This window comes from Chiloscyllium punctatum, chromosome 48 (assembly GCF_047496795.1).
Source record: "Chiloscyllium punctatum isolate Juve2018m chromosome 48, sChiPun1.3, whole genome shotgun sequence".
Lineage (NCBI taxonomy): Eukaryota > Metazoa > Chordata > Chondrichthyes > Orectolobiformes > Hemiscylliidae > Chiloscyllium > Chiloscyllium punctatum.
Window position 1 is genome coordinate 41,424,356 of NC_092786.1, and position 23,438 is coordinate 41,447,793.

Sequence of the window (23,438 nt, forward strand, 5' to 3'; positions counted from 1 at the left end):
ATTTTGCAATGGACTTCATGACAGAGGATATTATAGACATTCCAAAGGCTAGTATGGTGCTAATGGGAGGAAAGGTACTGTAACAGTCTCTATCCTGGGGGACAAAATATTTGACAAACTATTGGAAATGAAGGCAGACAAGTGGCCAGGACCTGATCAACTGCACTCAAGGTTTTAAAGGAAGTGGCTACAGAGACAGGGGAAGCACTGATGAAATATTCTGGAACCCACTTGACTTCAAGAGGGTTCCAGTGGATTGGAAAGCTACTAATGTGATGCTCGTGTTCAAGAAGGAAGGGAGACAGGAAGCAGAAACAACAGGATTCTAACATCTGTCATTGGAAAAATGCTGGTCTATTACTAAGGGAGAAATAGCAGTTCATAACAATGCAGTCAAAGTCAACATGGTTTTGAGAAAGTGAAATCATATTTGCGACAGCTGTTTGTCAATTTAACAAGCAGAGTTAATAAAGGAGAATTGGTAAATGTGATGTTTTTGGATTTCCAGAAGGTATTTAATAAGATGCTATGTAAACGGTTACTGCATGAGGTAGGAGCTCATGGTATTGTGGGTAATGTATTAGCATAGATTGGGGATTGGTTAACAGACAGAGAAGAAGAACCAGGGTTCATGAGTCTTTTTCAGGTTGGAAATATGTAACAACTGGATTACCACAAGGATGGGTCCTAGGGTCTCAATCATTACTCATCTATATTATGGACTTGAGCAGGGGGCAGAATGTAAAATATCCAAATTTGCTGACAATACAAAATTAGGAGGGAGGACATGTTGTGATGAGGAAATAAGAATTCTGTAAGAGAATATAGATAGCTTGGGTGAGTGGGCAAATCCCTGGCAGATGGAGTTTAGTGCAGGAAAGTGTGAAGTCAAGCACTGGTAGGAAGAAATAAAAGGCAGACGTTTTTATTGGGGAGACTCCAGAAATATTCAGCACAGAGGGATCTGGGTGCTTTGTGCCTGAAACACTAAATGTTAGCATGCAAGTGCAGCAAGTAATTAAAATAAATAGAATTTTGCCATTTATTGCTGGGGTTTTGAGTATTAAATAGGGAAGTCTTGTCACAACTGTACAGGGTATTGGTGAGGCTACAGCTGGAGCACTGTGTACAGTTTTGCGCCCCTATTTAAGAAGGGATGACAAATCAAGATTGACCAAATGAATTAGGCCTTTATTCATCAAAATTGGGAAGACTGAGGGGTGATCTAATTGAAACTTATAGAGTCATACTGCATGAAAAGAGACGCTTTGGTCGAACTTGTCCATGTTGACCAAATTTCTCAAACTAAACGAGTACCATTTGCCAGCATTTGACCCATTTCCTTCTAAACCTTTCCTATTCATGCACATGTTCAAATGTCTTTTAAATGTTGTCACTGTACCTGCATCTACCACTTCCTCTGGCAGTTCATTCCACATATAAACTACATTCTGTGTGAAAAAGTTGCCCCTTAGGCACCTTTTAAATCTTTCTCCTCTCACCTTAAAATTATGTCTTCTGGTTTTGAAGTCCCACACCCCAGGGAAATGACATTTCCTATTCACCTTATCTATGCCCCTCATGATTTTATAAACTTCTATAAGGTCACCTTTCAACCTCCAATGGTCTAGTGGAAAAAAATCCCAGTTTATCCAGCCTTTCTTTATAAATCAAATAATCCAGTTCCGGTAACATAATTGTAAATCTTTTCTGAACTCTGTCTAATTTAATAATAACCTTCCCGTAGCAGGGCGACCAGAATTGTGCACAGTACTCCAAAAGTGGCCTCCCCAATGTCCTGAACAAACTGCAACATGATGCCTCAACTCCTATACTCAATGTTCTGCGCAATAAAGGCAAGTGTGCCAAACACCTTCTTTATCACCCTGTCTATCCATGGCAGTGGTGGGGTGCAGAGTGCTGGCAGAGAAAAGATGTTGATAGTTCAGATAAGCGAGTTTTGGCAAATACCTTGTTGAATACCAGCAGTGAAGTGGAAAGCAATAGAGATGCAGACAGTGAAAGCGATAACCAGAATTCCTGTCGAGGGAAAGAGCAAAACTTCTTCAGGGTAGGCATTCCTTGAAGAGAATTAAACACAATGTAGGAACAAATTACTGCAGATGCTGGTCAGACAGCATCCAAGGAGAGAGACTGATGCCTGGTGGAAATACCATCACCGGGATTTTCACTCTTCAATCAGGTAGAATCAGGAGAAATCCCAACTCTCTGAAATTCACCTTAAATTGGTTGCTCTCATTTTAGATTTGGAGGTTGGATGGATTATGAGCCAGGCCAGATGACCCAGAGAAAGTTAAAGTAGCTGTTTGTTCACAAGGTGGGCTGGGTAGAATGTCTCCCTGAGGACTCCGGCACTCAAAGTATAAGGTTATGTATTAAGCACATAGCACATCCCTACTACTATCACACCATTACTCTTTGCCCATCTATGCCCTTGTAACCATGGTACATCATACCCTTATGCCAATCCAACCATCTACCACATCCTCTAATGCCCCATATGATGTCAATCACCCCCATTACCCTTTTGTAGTCCCTATACCAACTTCTCTTACCTAACCTATCAACCCTTGTCCTTCCCTTTTATACCTATTCATCCAATATGGGATGGTGGCACAGTGGTTAGCATTGCTGCCTCACAGCGCCAGAGACCTGGGTTCCATTCCCACCTCAGGTGACTGACTGTGTCGAGTTTGCACGTTGTCTGCGTGGGTTTCCTCCGGGTGCTCCGGTTTCCTCCCACAGTCCAAAATGTGCATGTTAGGTGAATTGGACATGCTAAATTGCCCGTAATGTTAGGTGTAGGGGAATGGGTCTGGGTGGGTTGCACTTTGGCAGGTCAGTGTGGATTTGTTGGGCTGAAGGGCCTGTTTCCATACAGTAAGTAAAGTAATCAATATTTAGCAGGGCTATTAAACAGGAGATATTTTTGACAGAAGATAAAGTTGCCGGTCCACAAACATTCTGAAATGACTAGCATTATTCCATTTTAACTTCATATTTTTGGATAGTCCTTTGACAACTTTGCCAGTCCCAATGAGGATATGCATCACTTATGCACAAACATGTCCCAAAAGATACCTTAGAGATGTTCATAAGATACAGGAGCAGAATTAGGTCAATTGGCTGGTATGCTTCTCACTCCCATTTTCCTGCCTTCTGTCCATATCCCTTCAATCCATTACCAATTAAAAATCTGTCTAACTCCTCAAATTTACTCACTGTCCCAGCATCCACAGCACTTTGAGGTAGTGAACTCAACAGATTCACAACCCTTGAGAAGTAGTTTCTCCTTCAATCTGACTTAAATTTGCTACCCCTTATCCTAAGACTTTCCCTTATCTAAAGACCTTACCTCCCTTAAAGGCCCCCCAGCATCAGATGCAAAGGAGTACCATAGCTCTCCGAAAAAAGCAAAATACAAGTCATTCTGAGAGCCCTCGCAGGTGGGAGCACGACCATCTGCAAGTTTTCCTCCAAGCCATACACCATCCTAATCTTGTATTATATTGCCGTTCCAACACTGTCACCATTTCAAAATCCTCACTAATAGTATTGAGGATGTTCTGACACACCATGGACTACAGTGGTTTAAGAAGGAAACTCTCCTACCAACTCTCCGTGCATTTAGGGATAGACAAAAAAAAACAGGTGTAGCCAGTGTGCTCACACCCATGAATGAATTTAAAAACAAAAAACAAGAATCCATGCACAGAGGGAACAAACTATAGTTATATCACTTAAATTTCTATACTGCAGCATGTACACAATGGAGAAAAACACTCAAATAAAAATTTTGACACTTCCTGACACTTCTTAACAGATCAACATTTCTTGTCACTTCTGGACAGGTTCTCACACGTAAATAAGTCTTAGCAAGTTGAACAATTCCAAGGTCTCTGTGCACCATTAAGGTACAATCTTCTCCACAGTCCCAAAGGGCACCTGACCTCTTCAAACAAAAGGATTCCTGACCCCTCACCTCCAGAGTGACCTAACATCATATCTATAGTGGTAATTTTTTCAAAGGGGTATCTATCTATACAAGATAAATGTACTGGAACCAGACCTGCTCTTACCTAGCCCAATCTCCATATTTCAAGTTCCAGATATAAGGAAATCCAATTTAAGTGGAGGCCTTCACCACTTAAATGACCAGTTGTCTCTGAGAACTATGTATGCATGAACTACAACTCAGCCCCCAATCCACCCCGATGAAAATGAGAGACATCAAGTTTGGGGGTGGGTTTTTGGATTCCTGACTTCTGACATTTTCACCAGGGTAGAGATATTCTTCACCCTGGTAAACATTGGGGCCCATTAGTAACATACCATTAGTTGAACCTTATCAATGGCATTGTCTAGTCGAGGTTGACATTGACAACCAACTTTCCTCATCACCTGCATAGCTTTGGCAGATAGAGTTATGCACAATCCAAAGGGATTTTACAAATATATTAAGGACAAAAGGGTAACTAGGGAGAGAATAGGGCCTCTTAAAGATAAGCAAGGCCACCTATGTGTGGAACTGCAGGAGATGGGGAAGATGCTAAATGAATATTTTGCATCAGTGTTTACTGTGGAGAAGGATATGGAAGATAGAGAACTTGGGGAAATAAATATGAAAATGAAAATTGAAGAATGTCCACATTCTGGATGCATAAAAGTGAATAAATCCCCAGCACCTGATCAGGTGTACTCTAGAACTCTGTGGAAAGCTTGGGAAAAGATTGCTGGGCTCCTTGCTGAGATATTTGTATCATCAATAGTCACAGGCGAGACGCCGAAAGACTGGAGCTTGGCTAATGTGGTCCCAGTATTTAAGAATGGTGGTAAGGAAAAACCAGGCAACTATAGACCGGTGAGCCTGAAAGTGGTGGCGGACAAGTTATTAGAAGGAATCCTGAAGGCAGTGTTGCCGGGGCAGTGTTGCTGAACAAAGAGATCTTGGAGTGCAAATTCACAGTTCCTTGAAAGTGGAGCCATAGCTAAATAGGATAGTAAAGAAGGCGTTTGGTATGCTTCCCTTTATTGATCAATGAATTGAGTATAGAAGTTGGGAGGTCATGTTGTGTCTATAGGACATTGGTTAGGCCACTATTGGAATACTGTGTGCAATTCTCGACTCCCTGCTATAGGAATGATGTTGTGAAACTTGAAAGGGTTCAGAAAAGATTTACAAAATTGTTGCCAGGGTTGAAGGATTTGAACAATAGGGAAAAGCTGAAAAGATTGGGGCTATTTTTCCTGGAGCATGGGAGGCTGAAGGATGACCTTATAGAGGTTTTTAAAGTCATGAGTGTCATGGAGAGGGTAAATAGACCTTTTCCCCAGGGTGGGGAAGTCGAAAACTAGAGGGGATAGGTTTAAGGTGAAAAGGGAAAGATTTAAAAGGAACCTAAGGGGCAATTCTTTCATGCAGAGAGTGTTGCATGTTTAGAATGAGCTGCCAGAGGAGGTGGTGGAGGTTGGTTCAATTACAACCTTTAAAAGGCATTTAGATGGGTATACAAATAGGAAAGGTTTACAGGGATATGAGCCAAATGCAACCAGGTTTATTTAAGGATATCTGGTCAGCAGGGATGAGTTGGATCAAAGGATCTATTTCTGTGCTCTATGACCTGCCTCACCATTGAAAGGAGGTGTCTGAGAAGTAAGCTGATTGAGATGTATAAGGTGATTGGCTCTGCAGAAAAGCTTTATCTGGAAAATTCCTATTATGTTATACGAGTAGTACAATGAGGCGATGGATTCAAACACATAAAAGGCAAATTTGGGACAGATATCAGCAAGTTTATAATTATTCTGCAATCTTATGAACATACAGTCAGAAACATCAATTTGTTCCTGAAATAATTCCAGAGGTTTTGCCTTCACAATCTCCTGTAAGTTTATTAATAAACTTAATTGAGCTCTATGGTGTCAGGCATAACTTTCTGTACTGTATTTCTCTTGCTGTTATGGAAGCCATTCCATTTAAAAAGGAATAAATTACCTAAAGTATAACATCAGTTTTTGACATGAATATATTGCATTCCAAATGTTGTATTGAAAGAACCCAACGATTGCATCAAAAGTATGCACTTTTCTCATTTCACTGCTAAATTCTCACAAAAGCAGCATTCTAATTTTGAGTCAGCGATTGTTATTTCATTACTTCAGGCAATATAAATATTTCTTGCTCATCAATAGAATTTTGTACAAAAGTAGTACAAACCTGTCTATTTTGTCATTAAACTGGATTCGTTCCCTTCTTAATGTTGCAAGTGCCTTTTGGGTTTGCTCGTGTAAACTAAAAGACAGAGGAAAAGATAAAATGCAGAAGAGATACGAGTGAATTATTTAGTAATCACTGCGCAGAACACCATTAATTGTATAGGATATGCTGTGTACATGTGGGAAAATCAATGACTGCAGATGCTGGAAACCAGATTCTGGATTAGTGGTGCTGGAAAAGCACAGCAGTTCAGGCAGCATCCAAGAACATGGCGTTCAACTAGTGCAACAGTTAAAACACAATGTAAACTTTAAACCTAAAATATAACCTTTACTTTGAAATCAAAACGGTTAAGCTTTTATTTAAAATAAGAATCAATGTGGTGACAGTGTAACCTAAAATAAAATACATATAGATTTTTAACTTACTCAATTATTTTCTGGTGGCGCTCTTTACTTTGTTTCTTTGTTTCTTTGATTAGATCTTGATAGGTTGGAGAGGGTGGCGTGCACTGGATTCAGTTAAAGTTAAAACGATAACTACTTTAAGACTATTTAGTATCCTTGGGTAGTAATTGCTTTGTTTTTATTTTCTCATTCATCTTGCAATTTTATACTTAAAGACAGAAGACAAGTTAAGAAAATGGAGCCAAAAGCAACATGAGAATTTTTTTAAAGCGGGGTCCAAATCAGTTATGTGCAACTCAACATAATTTGAAGCCTCCTGGGATGATGAACAAAACCATAGTTTCATTAAAGGTCAAGGCTTAGCACTGAAAGTTTAATCAGCAACAAATTAATTCAAAACTTAAAAATGCAGACCCAAATTAGATTCTTGTGCTGCGGGCTTTCATTTGGCTGAATAGTCTTTCCAGCAGTTTGATACCACCATGTTAGCCTCCCCAGCACATTGTGAATTAATAGTTCAGGTTGCTAAAAAGATAAAACATAATGGATAATCTTCAACACTAGAGCAAATTGGCATGGCAACAAGATGACAGTACTTACTTAAAGAATAAGAATAATTTCATCACTGTTGCAACATTCATTGGTGACTGAAAGTGTAGACTATGAACTGCCTTTAGTACAACCTCCATCTGACACTGGCAACTATCAGCTCTAACAAAGGCTTTTGATTTTTGTTTGAAAAGTCAAATTTCCACACAAGCATACTGTTTGCAATATTCTTTCGGAATAGCTTTGTTTCCATATAAGATTTTAAAAGCATGGTCTGTTGGATTATCAAGCAAAATGTGTAGATTTTATATTCTTTTTGTCTAATCCAAAAAAAATCTGAATTTGGTGAAGCTTATTTTAGTCTATTTCAGTTGATCTGAAGGTAGTTTACGAGTTAGAACAGGCTGTAAAATGTATTTTGCTAGCATCAGGCAATGGAATTAAACTCGGTTTTTGATCAGTTTTGACAGTGGTTAATAGAAGATCATTTTATTGTATCATTGTCTGGGTCTAACATGCAAATATAAGCATGGATTTTTGTGAATTCATCTTTCTGTGGAATTTCTAGCCTGGTCCAATAACCACCTGAAACTGAGAAGACGGCCTGGAATTTTCTTTAGGTTAACAACTTGGAAGTGAGACACCAAAAATCTGTCAAAATGTGAGGTAGATGTAAAATTAAGAGTCCAAGTTTTTTTTACTATTGCCAATTCTGCTTCTTTGCCATGTTCTCAGTTAGTTTAACTCTCATTGTTGGCTGCAAAACGAAATCTGGTGATGTGGTAAAGCACCTCCCTACAATTCTTTTAATCTTCAGGTGATTTAGCTGATCAAAATAGAGATGAATTCTCTCTAGTTGGGATTGGATTGGACACTCTGGCAGGAGGGAACATATTTCCGTTGATGGGGGAGTGCCGAACCAGAGGACACAACTTAAAAATACGGGGTAGACCATTTAGGACAGAGATGAGGAGAAACTACTTCACCCAGAGAGTGGTGGCTGTGTGGAATGCTCTGCCCCAGAGGGCAGTGGAGGCCCAGTCTCTGGATTCTTTTAAGATAGAATTGGATAGAGCTCTTAAAGATAGTGGAGTCAAGGGGTACGGAGATAAGGCTGGAACAGGATACTAATTAGGAATGATCAGCCATGATCATATTGAATGGCGGTGCAGGCTCGAAGGGCAGAATGGCCTACTCCTGCATCTATTGTCTATTGTCTATTGACTACCAGACAGTCTATTAGGGAAACCAAATCAATGTGATCACACTAAGGGTACCAACATGCCTTACATGAAACTGGGGCTGACTTACACAATTTGAACAGCACAAAGACAACAACATGCCATTACAACAACACAAAGTTACTCAATCTTAGGATGTCCACCTTGCTTGTCTATCCTCTCCATAATGTCACAATACTTCATCTTTTTAATGCATGATGTCAGATAAAATTGTATAACTACAATGCTTTACTATAATAAAACTCTGACAACTTTGATCTTGTAATTCATTCATGAAGATACTCTGTTCTTTTTTCATTAAACCACTGCTCCAGGTTTTATACATAAGTTAGTTAATACCTGAAATGGTTAACTGATATCACATGCAGAGCTCTGCCCTTTGGGAGGAGCCAATCAATTCTGTATTTGTTCCCAAAGCTGTATGAACATATTTCAGTCGTAGTAATATGAACTTAGACTTAAGTGGAGCCTGATGTCTCACAAGAGACCATCAAATATCTCCAATATAATGTAACTAGCTCTTCAGTAAAATATCAAAAAACCCATTTACTGTTAATCATGATTTAATCTTTTTTTTGCTCTTCTCTCACAGGTATTTTTTAAAAATTTATTTAAAAATATATTTATATTTTAAAGGATATAAATATCACTGGCTGGTCAGTATTTACTGCCTGTCCCTAGTAGTCTTTGAGGTGGTGATAGTGAGTTGCCTTTTTGAGCAGCACCTGTGATGTAGTTAGACCCACAATGCCCCTAGGGAGAGAATTCCAGGATTTTCACCCCGTGATAGTGAAAAGTGGGAGATATATTTTCATGTCAGGATGGTGAGTGGCTTGGAGGGAACTTGCAGGTTGCGATGTTCCCATGTATCTGTGGCTTAGACTAATACCAGCATGTAGATTTGGTGACAATGAAAGTTTCTCAGCCCAACCATTATAATATAGGCATGATCACTTGCAGAAAATATTACAATCTAAAGCTTCTAGTCTTGAAGAATTTCAATTAGAGTTATGCAAATGTTGTGGGAGAATCTTATAGGGTGATGTGGGTTGTGGTGAGATTTGTAGCAAAATTGGACAAGAAGTTTGGTGAGTACTATCTTGATGTTGGGAGCATCCCATTCCATCTTTTACGGAGTGGATATGGAATATTATTTCCTGGGAATGAGCAAGTGGCAGTGCCAATAAAGCACAACAAGAGCTCTACTTAGTCAGGAGGCTGAGGAAATTGAGTATGCCCACAAAGACTCTTACCAATTTTAATAGATGCACCATAGAAGCATTCTATCTGGTTGCATCACAGCTTGGTACGGCAACTGCTCTTTCCCAAGACAGCTAGAAACTACAGAGAGTTGTGAGCACAGCCCAGTCCATCACACAAACCAGCCTTCCAGCCATTACTCCATCTATACTTCCTGCTGCCTCAGGAAAACAATCAATGTAATAAAAGACCCTCCTATCCCAGTTATACTGTCTTCCATCCTCTACCGTTGGGCAGAAGATATAGAAGTTTGAATCCAGGTCTGAACAGATTCAAGAACAGCTTCTTCCCCACAGTTATCAGATTTTTGAACAGACCTCTCAAATGTTAATGTTGATCCCTTTCTCTGCACCTTCTCTGCGGATGTAACACCATATTTTGCACTCTGTTCTGCTACCTGATGCATTTTGTATGGTGCAATTGGCCTATACAGTTCACAAAGTACTTTTCACTGTGTCTCAGTATATTTGACAACAATAAATCAAATCAAATCAATCAGGATCCCATAGGAAGTTGTCACAAAACATCAGTATAGTGATTGATTCCATCTGTGTAAGATAATACCAGTGCATTCTGTTCTCCAATGATGAACTCAGTGTTGAAGTGTAGGCAGTAGAATTTGGGAACATGGCTGGTGTCTCCCATCATCTGCACACGTGTCATATTGACAGGGTTATATAACAATGCTGCAGAATTCATTAACAGAAAAGAGTTCAATTAATTTAATGTTCAGGTCACCTGTGACCATTGTTACCGTTTGCTGGAGTTGCTACCCTGGCAGTTGCTACAACTTCTACATCCTGGAGCATTCTCATGTGCCTGGTGTTTTAGAGATTCCAGGTGGCTTACAAGATTGGTTACTGGGGAACAAGGGCTAATCATTACGTCTGTTGCTGATGACACAATGATAGAAACACCCCACCCCCCCACCCCTGATGCAGAGTGTAGACATAATAGCAGGGCCATGATGGAGTAGAGTATGGGACTGGTTTGTGGGTGGCCTCCAGTACAGTCCAAACAGCATTTGCTGCATCATTGTGGCATGCTATCTCTGCACAATTGCAACATGCAACAAAGTGATACGCTGGGTGCTGAGGAACTGGAGGAATGGGAGGAAATGGAACCAAGGAGGGGACAGGGCTTGGGGGAGATGGAAGTTCTCCCTGTCCATGACAGATCTCAGCTGCAAGCCAGACAAGGTGTCACTGACATCTTCTTCCAATAGATGGCTGGATGCATCGAACCAACCTGTACCATAAAATAGTTATCGGTCATAATGCTGAAATCTGGTTTGCATTGTCAGGGCAAACGTCAGTTTCTATTCAAAAACAGAAATTACTAGAAAAACTGAGCAGGTCGGGCAGCAGCTGTGCAGAGAAATCCAAGTTAACGTTTTGGGTTCAGTGAACCTCCCTCAGAACAGTTCTGAGGAAGAGTCAATCGATCCAAAATGTTAACTTGGGTTTCTTTGCACAGATGGGCCAATGGGCTGAGAAGACGGAGTTTAATTCAGATAAATGCGAGGTGCTGCATTTTGGGAAAGCAAATCTTAGCAGGACTTATACACTTAATGGTAAGGTCCTAGGAAGTGTTGCTAAACAAAGACACCTTGGAGTGCAGGTTCATAGCTCCTTGAAAGTGGAGTTGCAGGTAGATAGGATAGTGAAGAAGGTGTTTGGTGTGCTTTCCTTTATTGGTCAGAGTATTGAGTACAGGAGTTGGGAAGTCACGTTGCGGCTGTACAGGTCATTGGTTAGGCTACTATTGGAAAATTGTGTGCAATTCTGGTCTCCTTCCTATTGGAAAGATGTTGTGAAACTTGAAAGGGTTCAGAAGAGATTTACAAAGATGCTGCCAGGGTTGGAGGATTTGAGCTATAAGGAGAGGCTGAATAGGCTGGGGCTGTTTTCCCTGGAGCATCGGAAGCTGAGGGGTGACCTTATAGATGTTTACAAAATTATGAGGGGCATGGACAGGATAAATAGACAAAGTCTTTTCCCTGGGGTGGTGACGGCACAGGCTTAGGGTGAGGGGGGAAAGATATAAAAGAGACCTAAGGGGCAACTTTTTCACACACAGGGTGGTACATGTATGGAATGAGCTGCCAGAGGAAGTGGTGGAGGCTGGTACAATTGCAACATTTAAGAGGCATTTGGATGGGGAAAAATATAGGAAGGGTTTGGAGGGATATGGGCCGGGGGCTGGCAGGTGGGACTAGATTGGGTTGGGATATCTGGTCGGCATGGACGGGTTGGACTGAAGGGTCTGTTTCCATGCTGTACATCTCTGTGACTCTATGCTGCCAGACCTGCTCAGCTTTTCCAGCAATTTCTGTTTTTGTTTCGTATTTACATTATCCGCAGTTCTTCATGTTTTTATTAAGTTTGTATTGTTTTGTTCGTGTGCGCCTTTACTGTTTACATATAAAATGTTTTAATTTGTCCATTCCTTGCCTGTGTGTGATTTTCTCCTACTGGACAATAACTAGCTTTGAGTCACCAGTAGGCATTAGGACAGTGTAGCATTAACTTAAGGTGTTTAGACAGGATATAGCTACATACTCTGTGTGGCCTGGTGGTTAAACTCGGGTGAGAGTTTGGGATTGAATGTGTGAGGGAATGTCAGTCATACTGGCTATGTGCCATGCGCTGTGTGGTTGCAAGGCCGTGGCATTGCTGGTGTGGGGTAATATTAGAAATCCAACACTTGTCTGAGTGCACAGCAACCTTTGGGCAAACATCCACTGGGTGGTGAGTTGTTTCTGGAATGGTACATGTTATTTCAGGGCTGGAGTATGACATAAGGAATGTCCTCATGAAGGCAAGGTAGGGAGTTAATAAGGCAAGTTTGGTAAGATATGGCAAGAAAATCCCTCAGACCACGCACTGAGATCCGTCAAAAAAACTTGATGCAACTCAGACTTGGCCAAGATATGTAATATTCAGCCCTTAAAGTTGATGTAGCCAGCCAAAATGAGGAATAATAATCCCAGCTGTAAATTATCTTCTGGGAGTATTCAATTGCATATATAGGAAAGCAATGGCTTTAAGGACAATAACGAAGATGATCTGAATGAAGACACTGCCTGGGGGATACAAAGCTAGGTCTTAATTTGACATGACTATCTGCCAAACCTGCCTGCTGGAAGCAATTATACATTTAGGAAGGATAGAACTAATTAAGATGATGATATTTAGTTCCGAACATCATTAGTTTAATATGTAAACAATGATGCCTACATTGTATCAAGGGACAACAGATATAATTTGGTGACAACACGACTACATGTTGTACATTTGATATTTTCTTCTATCATATTTCACCTAATGATGGTGTTGCTAACAAAACATGAAAATCTCAAGGACAAATTATTTTGTTAAATATTACATTAAGAAATGTCACAAAAGTACAGAGCACACCTCACATCACTGTATTGATTTATGAAGCTCAAATCACTAAAAGAGACATAATCCTAATCTGATTATTTTATCAGTCTTGTGAGTAATTTTACTTTTACAATCTAAAATCCAGATGAGTCTCAAATTAAGCTAAGATATTAAAAGTCTTGAATTATGTTGTGACAACTTAACAACTTTTAAGACCTTTATCATTATTACTTGAGACCATGCTGTTGGCATTACGCTGCATTACCAACCAGCTGTTGAACCAACTGAACTCACTGACTCATACTGGCTGAAGTTACCAAGAAGAACTCTCCTTCTCAACCCCTTCCTCACCTGAGACGTGGTGAACCCTCAGGTTAAACCATCATTAGTCGTCTCTGTCTAATGAGAGAGCAGCCTATGGTCCAAAAGGACAATGGTGACCATTATTATTATCTTTCCCATCCCTTGATGGTAATAGTTACGGTCCCACTATTGTGACACAATTTATGAAAATTATAGAAGTATTCAGCCCAATGCTACATACTTCATGGATCACAATTTATATTTGAGTTTTATTTTTAAATTCAACGTGGGATTTGGGTGTTGCTGGCTGGCTGGCCAGATTTTATTTCCTGACCCTAGTTGCCCTAGTTGTAATAAATTGCCATAGAAATTTTAGTTCCCAACCTTTAAATGTCTTTGCTTTAACATACTTAAGATGCATAAAATAATCTTGCATATATTGAAAATGGTTATGATTGAGTAAAGTTTAATTTGCCAGTGCAACTAGTAGCTACTGAGGCTATCAAGCTTAATTCAAATGCACCACATCTACATCTGGACAGGAATACTGTTGCTGAAAGGAAAAGATTATCATTTCACCATTGATGAGGACACTGTAAAATAATACTTTCATAGAAAGATATGAAGAGATGACATTGCAAAATAATATCCTGAGCCTTAAAGGATATGGATTTTTGGAAATTTCAGTGCAAATCATTTTTGGTCCTGTGATGCTCAAACTTCTACCTGCAATCTTTTTCATGTTCAGAAAGTGAGCAACCAGAGGGCTGTGACCAGAAAGTCTTAAAAGTATGTGTTGAAATTCAGGACCGTGGCCAACGTAAGATGACTGTGAAAAGAAACAGTTAAGATCAGTTCAAAATGTAATGAAATAAACCATTCAGAATTTTCTTTTTCTTATCAATGACTTGAGTATTTCATGATTTATATTGGCTGAACTAATTAATCAAGATAAGCTTGAGTACACCCCAATATACAGAATAATTTAGTCAGCAAGAGTTCTTCAGCTTGGAAACAGACTTCTGCGAGGGCATTTAAAAAGGATGAAGAACATGCAGAACAACATGACACAAGTGCAGAGGTTCAAGATGATAAAGAGAAAACTTAGTACAGACAGCAGGAACATTTTTAAGTATTCCGCACAATGATTAATCATTGGAAGGGGTTACCATGAGACTAGAACACGAAACTTACTTCAGGATAGATGCTGTAACAAACAGGCAATATGACTAGTACTGAGGAAAAAGAAGAAAAAAGGGTTCCAATTGCACCTAATTTCAATGTTCACCAACTGAGAAGACTATATTTTCATCAGAATGATCTTAAAACAGCATCACTAAAGCGAATTGTTTTCCATAAAACAGCATACAAAAATTCAAAGGTCCTGCTTATACAATAGTAATACATCATACATACACAATAAGAAAGACATTACAACAGTGACTACACATCAAGAGTACCTCACTGCAAAGTGTTTTGTGAAATACTGAGTTTGTAAAAGGTGCTATACAAATGCAAGACCTTCTCAAAACGTAGTGGGACAAACATTTGCATTGACGACTCTCTAAGTGGAGTGCATGATCACCCCCGTGCTGTGTTGCCAGTGGAACTCCAAATGAAAGAGAGAAATTTAGAGGAGGTTTTTTACCCCTGGCATTCTGGCATATTTACAGGGATGTTGCCAGGGTTGGAGGATTTGAGCTACAAGGAGAGGCTAAACAGGCTGGGGCTGTTTTCCCTGGAGCGTCGGAGGCTGAGGGGTGACCTTATAGAGGTTTACAAAATTATGAGGGGCATGGATAGGATAAATAGACAAAGTCTTTTCCCTGGGGTCGGTGAGTCCAGAACTAGAGGGCATAGGTTTAGGGTGAGAGGGGAAAGATATAAAAGAGACCTAAGGAGCAACTTTTTCATGCAGAGGGTGGTACGTGTATGGAATGAGCTGCCAGAGGATGTGGTGGAGGCTGGTACAATTGCAACACTTAAGAAGCACTTGGATGGGTATATGAATAGGAATGGTTTGGAGGGATATGGGCCAAGTGCTGGCAGGTGGGACTAGATTGGGTTGGGATATCTGGTTGGCATGGACAGGTTGGACCGAAGGGTCTGTTTCCATTCTGTACATCTCTATGACTCTATATCTTCAGCAGTGGTTCAGAATTAGTTTCCTTATCAAACACATTGACAGAAGGTCTGTTATACATGGTAAAAAGAGAAAATGCAAAGCAAAAGAACGTAATTATAGCCCCACATCTAAAGGAAAATCTGATGCCATGTCACTGTAAATAAACAGTCATGAATTCAGCTGGAAAAATGTTCGTAAAATAAAAGTAAGCTTGAAGTTAACATGCAATCAAAAGGACTGTGCATCAATCACTAATTGACAAGGTGACCTTTTAAGACCATTGTGAGCAGGACTCAGATTTAAATATATCTTTTATTGTGAAAGATAAATGCTGTAGTTTGGCTTTAATATTGCTTTCTTTTTCTTTAAGTAAACGATATTGCCTGCACCCAATTTACACAAACATGGGTCCTAAATTTTTGGGATGGGTTTATTGTTTGGTAACTTCAAACAGTTTTAGGCCACTTGAATAGGCAAACAAGGAAGCTAAAGCCCATGCAACAGTCGATGAGAGACATAATTCCTGCTTTTTACCTGGACATTGGTAAGTGCAGCTTTCTCCACCATTATCATAGGGCTGAACATCCCTCCCTGGCCCCAAAGCCTTTGATGCCTTTTTAAGCAAAGTCTCTGATAAATGTACCTCAGTCTTAGCATGAAGTGTACTTGTGGTTTTTGGAGTTAACATATCTTTCTGGATCTGATTTCTTGCATCTTCTTTCGTTAGCTCATCAAGGTCAAAATCCAAAGTCAACTTAGCTAGAAAATAGAAGACATTGATCAATGCTTCCAGTGATTCCTTAGTTTAAAAGATTAGGTATTTCCTTTGTGAAATTACAAAATCAGAAGTCACAAGCGGGTCTGTTTCACTTGCTTCAGTTTTGTTTACTCCAACGAGATTCAGTAAACAGATCTGAGATATTTTACCACCCACACATTTGCACTCAGCATCCCTTCACTAGACTCACAATTAATATTATGGAATGAGCACTGCAATGTAAATTTGTATACTGACACCAAATAAAAATCACTCAATGAAGACATTTCTGGGAAAAAAATCTATCCAGAAATAGAACATAGAACATCACAGTGCAGTACAGGCCCTTCAGCCTCAATGTTGCACCGATGTGTGGAACCAATCTGAAGCTCATCTAACCTACACTATTCCATTTTCATCCATATGCTTATCCAATGACTATTTAACTGCTCCTAAAGTTGGCGAATCTACTACTGTTGCAGGCAGGGCATTCCAAGCCCCTGTGTAAAGAAACTACTTCTGACATCTGTCTGATATCTATCTCCACTCAATTTAAAGGTATGTCCCCTAATGCTAGCCATCACATCTGAGGAAAAAGGCACACACTATCCATCCTATCTCACCCTCTGATTATCTTATATATCTCAATTAAGTCACCTCTCAAACTTCTTCTCTCTAACGAAAACAGCCTCAAGTCCCTCAGCCTTTCCTCATAAGGCTTTCCATCCATACCAGGCAACATCCTAGTAAATCTTCTCTGAACCCTTTCCAAGACTTTACCCACAACTGAAGTAAGGCTCACTGGTCTATAATTATCAGGGTTATCCCTACTTCCCTTCTTTCCAAAGTTTCCACATCCTTCCTATAATGTGGTGACCAGAACTAAACACAATACTCCAAGTGTGGCCGCACCAGAGTGTTGAACAGCTGCAACATGACCTCACGCCTCTGAAACTCAATCCCTCTACCGATAAAAACTAACACACTGTATGCCTTCTTAACAATTCTATCAAACTGGGTGGCAACGTTCAGGGATTTATGTACATGGACACCGAGATCTCTCTGCTTGTCTACACTACCAAGAATCTTATCATTAGCCCAGTACTCATTATTTCTGTTGCTCCTTCCAAAGTGAATCACCTCACACTTTTCCACATTAAACTCCATTTGCCACTTCTCAATCCAGCTCTGCAGCTTATCTATGTCCTTCTGTAACCTGCAACGTCCTTTGGCACTATCCACAACTCCACCAACCTTAGTGTATTCCACAAATTTACTAACCCATCCTTCTATGCCCTCATCCAGGTCATTTATAAAAATGACAAACAACAGTGGTCCCAAAACAGATCCTTGCGGTACCCCACTAGTAACTAAACACCAGGATGAACATTTCCCATCAACCACCAAAGTCTATCTTCTTTCAGCTAGCCAATTTCTGATCTAAATTGCTAAATTACCCTCAATCCCATGCCTCTGTATTTTGTGCAATAGCCTACTGTGGGGAACCTTATCAAATGACTTACTGAAATCCGGAGACACCATATCAACCACTTTACCTTCACACAGCTGTTTGGTCACCCTCTCAAAGAACCCAATAAGGTTTGTGAGGCATGATATGCCCTTCACAAAACCATGTTGACCATCCCTAATCAACTTATTATTTTCTAGATGATTACAAATTCTATTTCTTGTAAACTTTTCCAATACTTTACCCACAACTGAAGTAACAGTCTATAATTATCAAGGTTGTCCCTACTTCCTTTCTTGAAGAAGGCGACAACATTTGCTATCCTCATGTCTTCTGGCACTATTCCTGTAGACAATGACGACAAAGATCAAAGCCAAAGGCTCTGCAATCTCCTCCCTGGCTTCCCAGAGAATCCTAGGATAAATCCCATTGGCTCAGGAGCCTTAGCTATTTTCACACTTTCCAGAATTGCTAACATTTCCTCCTTGTGAAACTCAATCCCAAGTAGCCTGTATCTCAGTATTCTCCTTGACAACATTGTCTTTTTCTAGTGTGAATACTGATAAAAAATAATCATTTAGCGCTTCTCCTATCTCTTTGTACTTCACGCACAATTTCTCACTACTGTCCTTGATTGGTCCTAATCTTACTCTAGTCATTCTTTTATTCCTGATATATCTACAGAAAGCTTTGAGGGTTTCCTTGATCCTATCTGCCAACGACTTCTCATGTCCCTTCCTGGTTCTTCTTAGATCTCTCTTTTAATCCTTCCTGGCTAACATATCCTGCCTCTGAGCCTAACTGAGCCTACAAGCCTCATCCTAACATAAGCCTTCTTCTTCCTCTTGACAAGAGATTCAACTTTTTAGTAAACCACGGTTCCCTCGCTCGATCACTTCCTCCCTGCCTGACTGATACATTCTTATCACGGACACAAGCGCCACATTTCAATTGTGCTCATCCCCTGCAGTTTCCTTCCCCATCCTATGCATCCTAAATCTTATCTAATCGCTTCATAATTGTCTTTCCTCCAGCTATAACTCTTGCCCTTTCCATCGCTAAAGTAAATGTAACAAAATTGTGGTCACTATCACCAAAGTGTTCACCTACCACCAAAACTAACACCTGGCTGGGTTCATTACCCAGTACCAAATCCAATGTGGCATTACTTGTTGGCCTGTTTACATACTGAGTCAGGAAGCCCTTCTGCACACATTCGACAGAAACTGACCCATCTAAAATACTATAGTATTTCCAGTTAATATTTGGAAAGTTAAAGACCCACATAACAACTCACCTGTTACTCTCGTTTCTATCCAGAATCATCTTTGCTATCTTTTCCACTACATCTCTGGAACTATTTGTTCCATATTGGGACAAATACTTGTCTTAATCTTAACATCAGCTCTTATAAATAGAAAGTGAGCAGCCATGATCTCCAACAGCAAGATCAGGAAACAGGAATATCAAACGCTTTCCTATACAGGGGTTTAATTTCATGATGACCAAAGTGCATGAGAATAGAGGTAATGGAGCTATCAAAGTCCAGAAATCTGTGTGCATGATTGAATGGCTGACTTAGGCAACAGATAGAAAGGTAGATCAGGAGAGGCAGCAGATATCATAGGTACTGAAATAAATGTCAAACTACAACAACTGAGGAAGGGTCACCAAACCCAAAGCGTTAACTTTGAGTTCCCGTTTCACAGAAAGTGCCAGACCTGCTCATCTTTTCCACCATCTTCTGTTTTTTGTTTCTGATTTACAGCATCTGCAGTTCTTTCAGTTGTTATTTTGAAATGTCAAACTACTTGAAAGAATATAGCAACCAGAATTTTGTTTTTGCAAGTAATCAATGCGCTTAATGTGTTTGTTCCATAAAGTAACCATTTTATAATTAAGCTCTTACAGAAACTGGCTGGTTGATAATCTTATAATATCAGAGTTAGATTAGTTGTATTCTCAGCATTTGCATATACTGCAATTGCACTTTAAAACTTCAGGCAAATCTCATGACTTCAGAAATTTCTAATTGACTCTCAGAAGAGTTCATTTATAAAGTTAGGCCATCACTAGATATTTACTTCCAAATCCTTTTTTAAATTCTGAAAATGATAAAAATAAGTCTGATCCTCTAATATTGTCTTAATGTTCCACCAATCAGAATATTGATCCAGACCATTTGCTTAGAAACAAAAATGTCTGTACCAACCTTTATCTCCATGAGCCATTTATTCCAATTCCACTGGCTGTCTCTATATCCTTTAACATTTGGAAACAGGTGATTTAAACTTGTCATTAAATTGAACCAGTTAGATTTATAAGTGTTTTCAAAGACTAACGATGATGACGATGATTTATTGTCAATTGTACTTCACAATGACCAATTTTTTATAATCTCTCAACCCTGCAGGCTTCCTGCTTCTATTCTTTTTTGCCCGAAATGTCGAGTTTTCTGCTCCTTGGATGCTGCCTGACCTGCTGTGCTTTTCCAGTACCACCCTAATTCAGACTCGGGTTTCCAGCATTTGCAGTCCTTGTTTTTACTCAACATAAAATACAGTACAAAGCTTCAACTGATGCCATAATCTGTTGCCATTTTGAATAGCTTGAGATTAAAAAGGATAAAAAGATGTAAAGAGAAAGTCCATCTACATCCCACCTACTCCACCACGAGTCCTGAGCCAGCTGCCAATGACCCCTGTACTGCCATCCCATTGCCACCTGCACTAGACCCATCAACATTGGAGACCTCACTCTTCAGGCATCATTGCTTCATCGCTGGACCCATTCTGCCGACAGGCTGCCGATGCCAGGTCCCATGCTTGACCCAGTCTTGCCCTGCAGCCAGTAAGCCCCAGCTCCACAGCCACCACCAACTTGCCGATAACCAGGACACTCCAGCTCCGGGCCTACCACAAACAGGAGCTGCTGTCACTGCCTCGTTGATAACCAGGAGTTCAACCTGGAGCCCTTGGCTCCATTGCTCCTGCTGCCTTGGCAACACCTGGAGTCTCCGCTTTGGGCATAGCTTACTACTGCCACTTCAGCAGCCACCTCACCGTCACCTGCAGTCCCTGCTCCAGGCTCATCATTACCAGGAGTCCCTGGCTCTGTTGCCAGGCCAGGCCTCCATTGACTCACCAGGAGTCCTGCTCCAGCTGCCGTCCTCCACAATGTCACCTTCACTGCTGCCGACTGGAAGAAGATGAAGAAAAAGAAAAAAGATAAAAAGAGTAAGAAAAGAAGGGTGGAAGGGGCCGGTCTGGACTGCATGGGCCCAGGAGCTGAACGCTGCTTATCTTGCTAGCGCTGCCATCTTGGACCATAACACCCTGTCTGATTACGCTAATTTTGTCTTCATTCTCACAATGTGAATATTGCTGGTAATATTGGCACAATCCAATTTAATGCCAAGAAATGGTTTGCTACACCGATCAGAAAACCACTGGAGTCAACCACATTGGTATAGGACTAGTCACATTTATGACATTAATGAACTAGTTTGGCTTTGCAACAATTAATAGCTTCGTTGTCATTTTTAATGGAACTGATGGTGCAAATTTTGGAAATAACTCCATACAAAAGGCTTCCAATGTTCCATTACCAAATATTCAGGTATGAAGACACAGCCTGAAGACATTGTAGTTCTACTGCTGCTTGTACAGTTAAAACAAGGTCTGATTTAAAACCTTCAATTCAAATGAAAACATTCTGTAAGCTCTGAAAAAGCTCTGTAAGTTCCACCCATTCTTCAGTTTTACAAAAGAGAAAAAAAGCTTCTCCTGTCAGCTTTGCACAATCAACATAAACTGACCTGAATTGGAGGCTGATACATAGTGCACGATTCTTGTCCTTGAATATACACCCTGGTTTTGGGAAGAAGGTAAACCATTGATGAATACAGAAATTAAATGTTAAATCATTGCAGATCAGATAATAATGTAAAGCATGTTTTTTTTCATATGGAAGAATTAAATTGTAATCTCAGTGAGGGACATGAGGCCAAAAATGAGGCAGTATGATACTTGTGTTCCAAAAACAGCTTATGAGCACAAATCTCATCGCAGAAAGTTATTAAACTGAAATCAATAACTGGAACAAAAACAGAAATTGCTGCAGAAACTCAGCAGGTCTGTTAACATCTCAGGAGAGAAAGCAGAGTTAACATTTCAAGTTCAATGACCCTTTTTCAGAATTTGAATTCTGGAGATTACCAAAATCATCAACAAAGAGGTAAGCTAAAAGGAAGCTTTCGAAGGAGGAGAGAAATGTAGTAACAAGAAGGTAAATTATATAATAGAATCACGATAGAAATACAATGCAGTAAATAAGACTATTACTCTCCATAGAGATATCAAGAAGAATAAGAAAACATAATCAATCACATAGAATATCCTGAGTAATTTTAAGCAACGGTGCATTGCATATGATGCACACCAGATTGAATAGATTCAAACACAGGCTGAAGAGAGAGGTAGGCTCAGAGTTATGCATGTTAGCAAACAGGAGGATGTTAGCCAATTCAGAGACATGGTTACTAGGAGATCAAGGCTGGGAACTACGTATTCAGAGATATGTGACTTTTCTAAGTACAGGCAGTAAGGAAAGGGTGCTGAGGTAGCATTATTGGTACAGGATGGATTAAGTATGATAGAAAGAAGTAATCTTGATTTGGATGATGGAGAAATATAATGGGGAAGAAGACACTGCTAGGAGTAGTCTATAGGCTCCCTGAGAGTAATATCCTATAGAAGAATAAATCAGGAGATAATGAGGCTATGTAAAAAAAAGGTGACTTTAATCTTCATGTATATTGGGATAATCAGATTGGCAGAGGGAGCCATGGGGAAGAATTCAGAGTGTATTCAGAGCAGTTTTGAAGAACAATATGTTGTGGATCCAAGCAGGGATCTCGGTAGGTTGGAACTGGTTTAAGTGTAATGGGGCAGGTTTAATAAATGATGTCAGAGAATAAGACCCCCTTGAAAACAGGAACTTGGGTCAGAAACAACTGAGCTAAACTTAAGTAAGGGTAATTACAAATGAATGAGGGCAGAGGTGGCTGGAGTGAACTGGGCAAGTAGTTTAGTAGAAAAGCTGGCTGAGGAACAATGGCAAACCTTTAAGAAAATAGTTCAGGCTCACAGCAAAGAGATATTCTAGTGAGGAAGAAGGAGTCTAAGAAGAGGTAAGCCAATCATGGTTAACCAGAGAAGTTAAGGATAGCATCAGCTTGAAAGAATAAACATACAACATGGCAAAGATTAGTGCCAAGCCAGAGAATTGGGAAAGTTTTAAAAACCAACAAAAGACAACAAAAAAAGAGGAACACTGAGCATAAACTTGCAAGTAATATTAAGCTGGACAGCAAGAGTTTCTTTGACTATACATGATTTTTACCATAAATTCTATGTCCTATGATCCTGCTCCACTAGTTACCTGATGAAGAAACAGCGATCCAAAAGCTTGTAGTTTCAAATAAACCAATTGGACTATAATTTGGTGTCGTGTGATTTTTAACTTTGTTCACCCCAGTCCAACATCAGCACCTCCACTTCACATATATGAAGGAAGACAGAAGCCAAAGTCAACATTGGCTCCTTAAAGAATGATGATGGGGAAATAGCAGAGGTCTTTAATAAATACTTTGCATCAGACTTCACAGTTCAAGACATTAATAGCATTCCAAAATCACTAAATA

At 39.9% G+C, this 23,438-nt stretch overlaps 1 protein-coding gene across 4 annotated transcripts in view; it reads right to left on the reverse strand.

The window, feature by feature from the left end:
- The window catches only part of LOC140468927 (protein FAM227B-like), a 308,644-nt gene that overhangs the window by 17,170 nt on the left and 268,036 nt on the right, over positions 1-23,438 (reverse strand). For all 4 annotated transcript variants that reach the window (XM_072565043.1, XM_072565044.1, XM_072565041.1 and 1 more), the window contains 4 exons: positions 16,153-16,268; positions 14,053-14,213; positions 6,667-6,744; positions 6,239-6,313 (listed from right to left, as the gene is read on the reverse strand). In XM_072565043.1, coding sequence (XP_072421144.1) covers positions 6,239-6,313; positions 6,667-6,744; positions 14,053-14,213; positions 16,153-16,268 — 430 coding nt within the window. The remainder of the gene's footprint in view (positions 1-6,238; positions 6,314-6,666; positions 6,745-14,052; positions 14,214-16,152; positions 16,269-23,438) is intronic.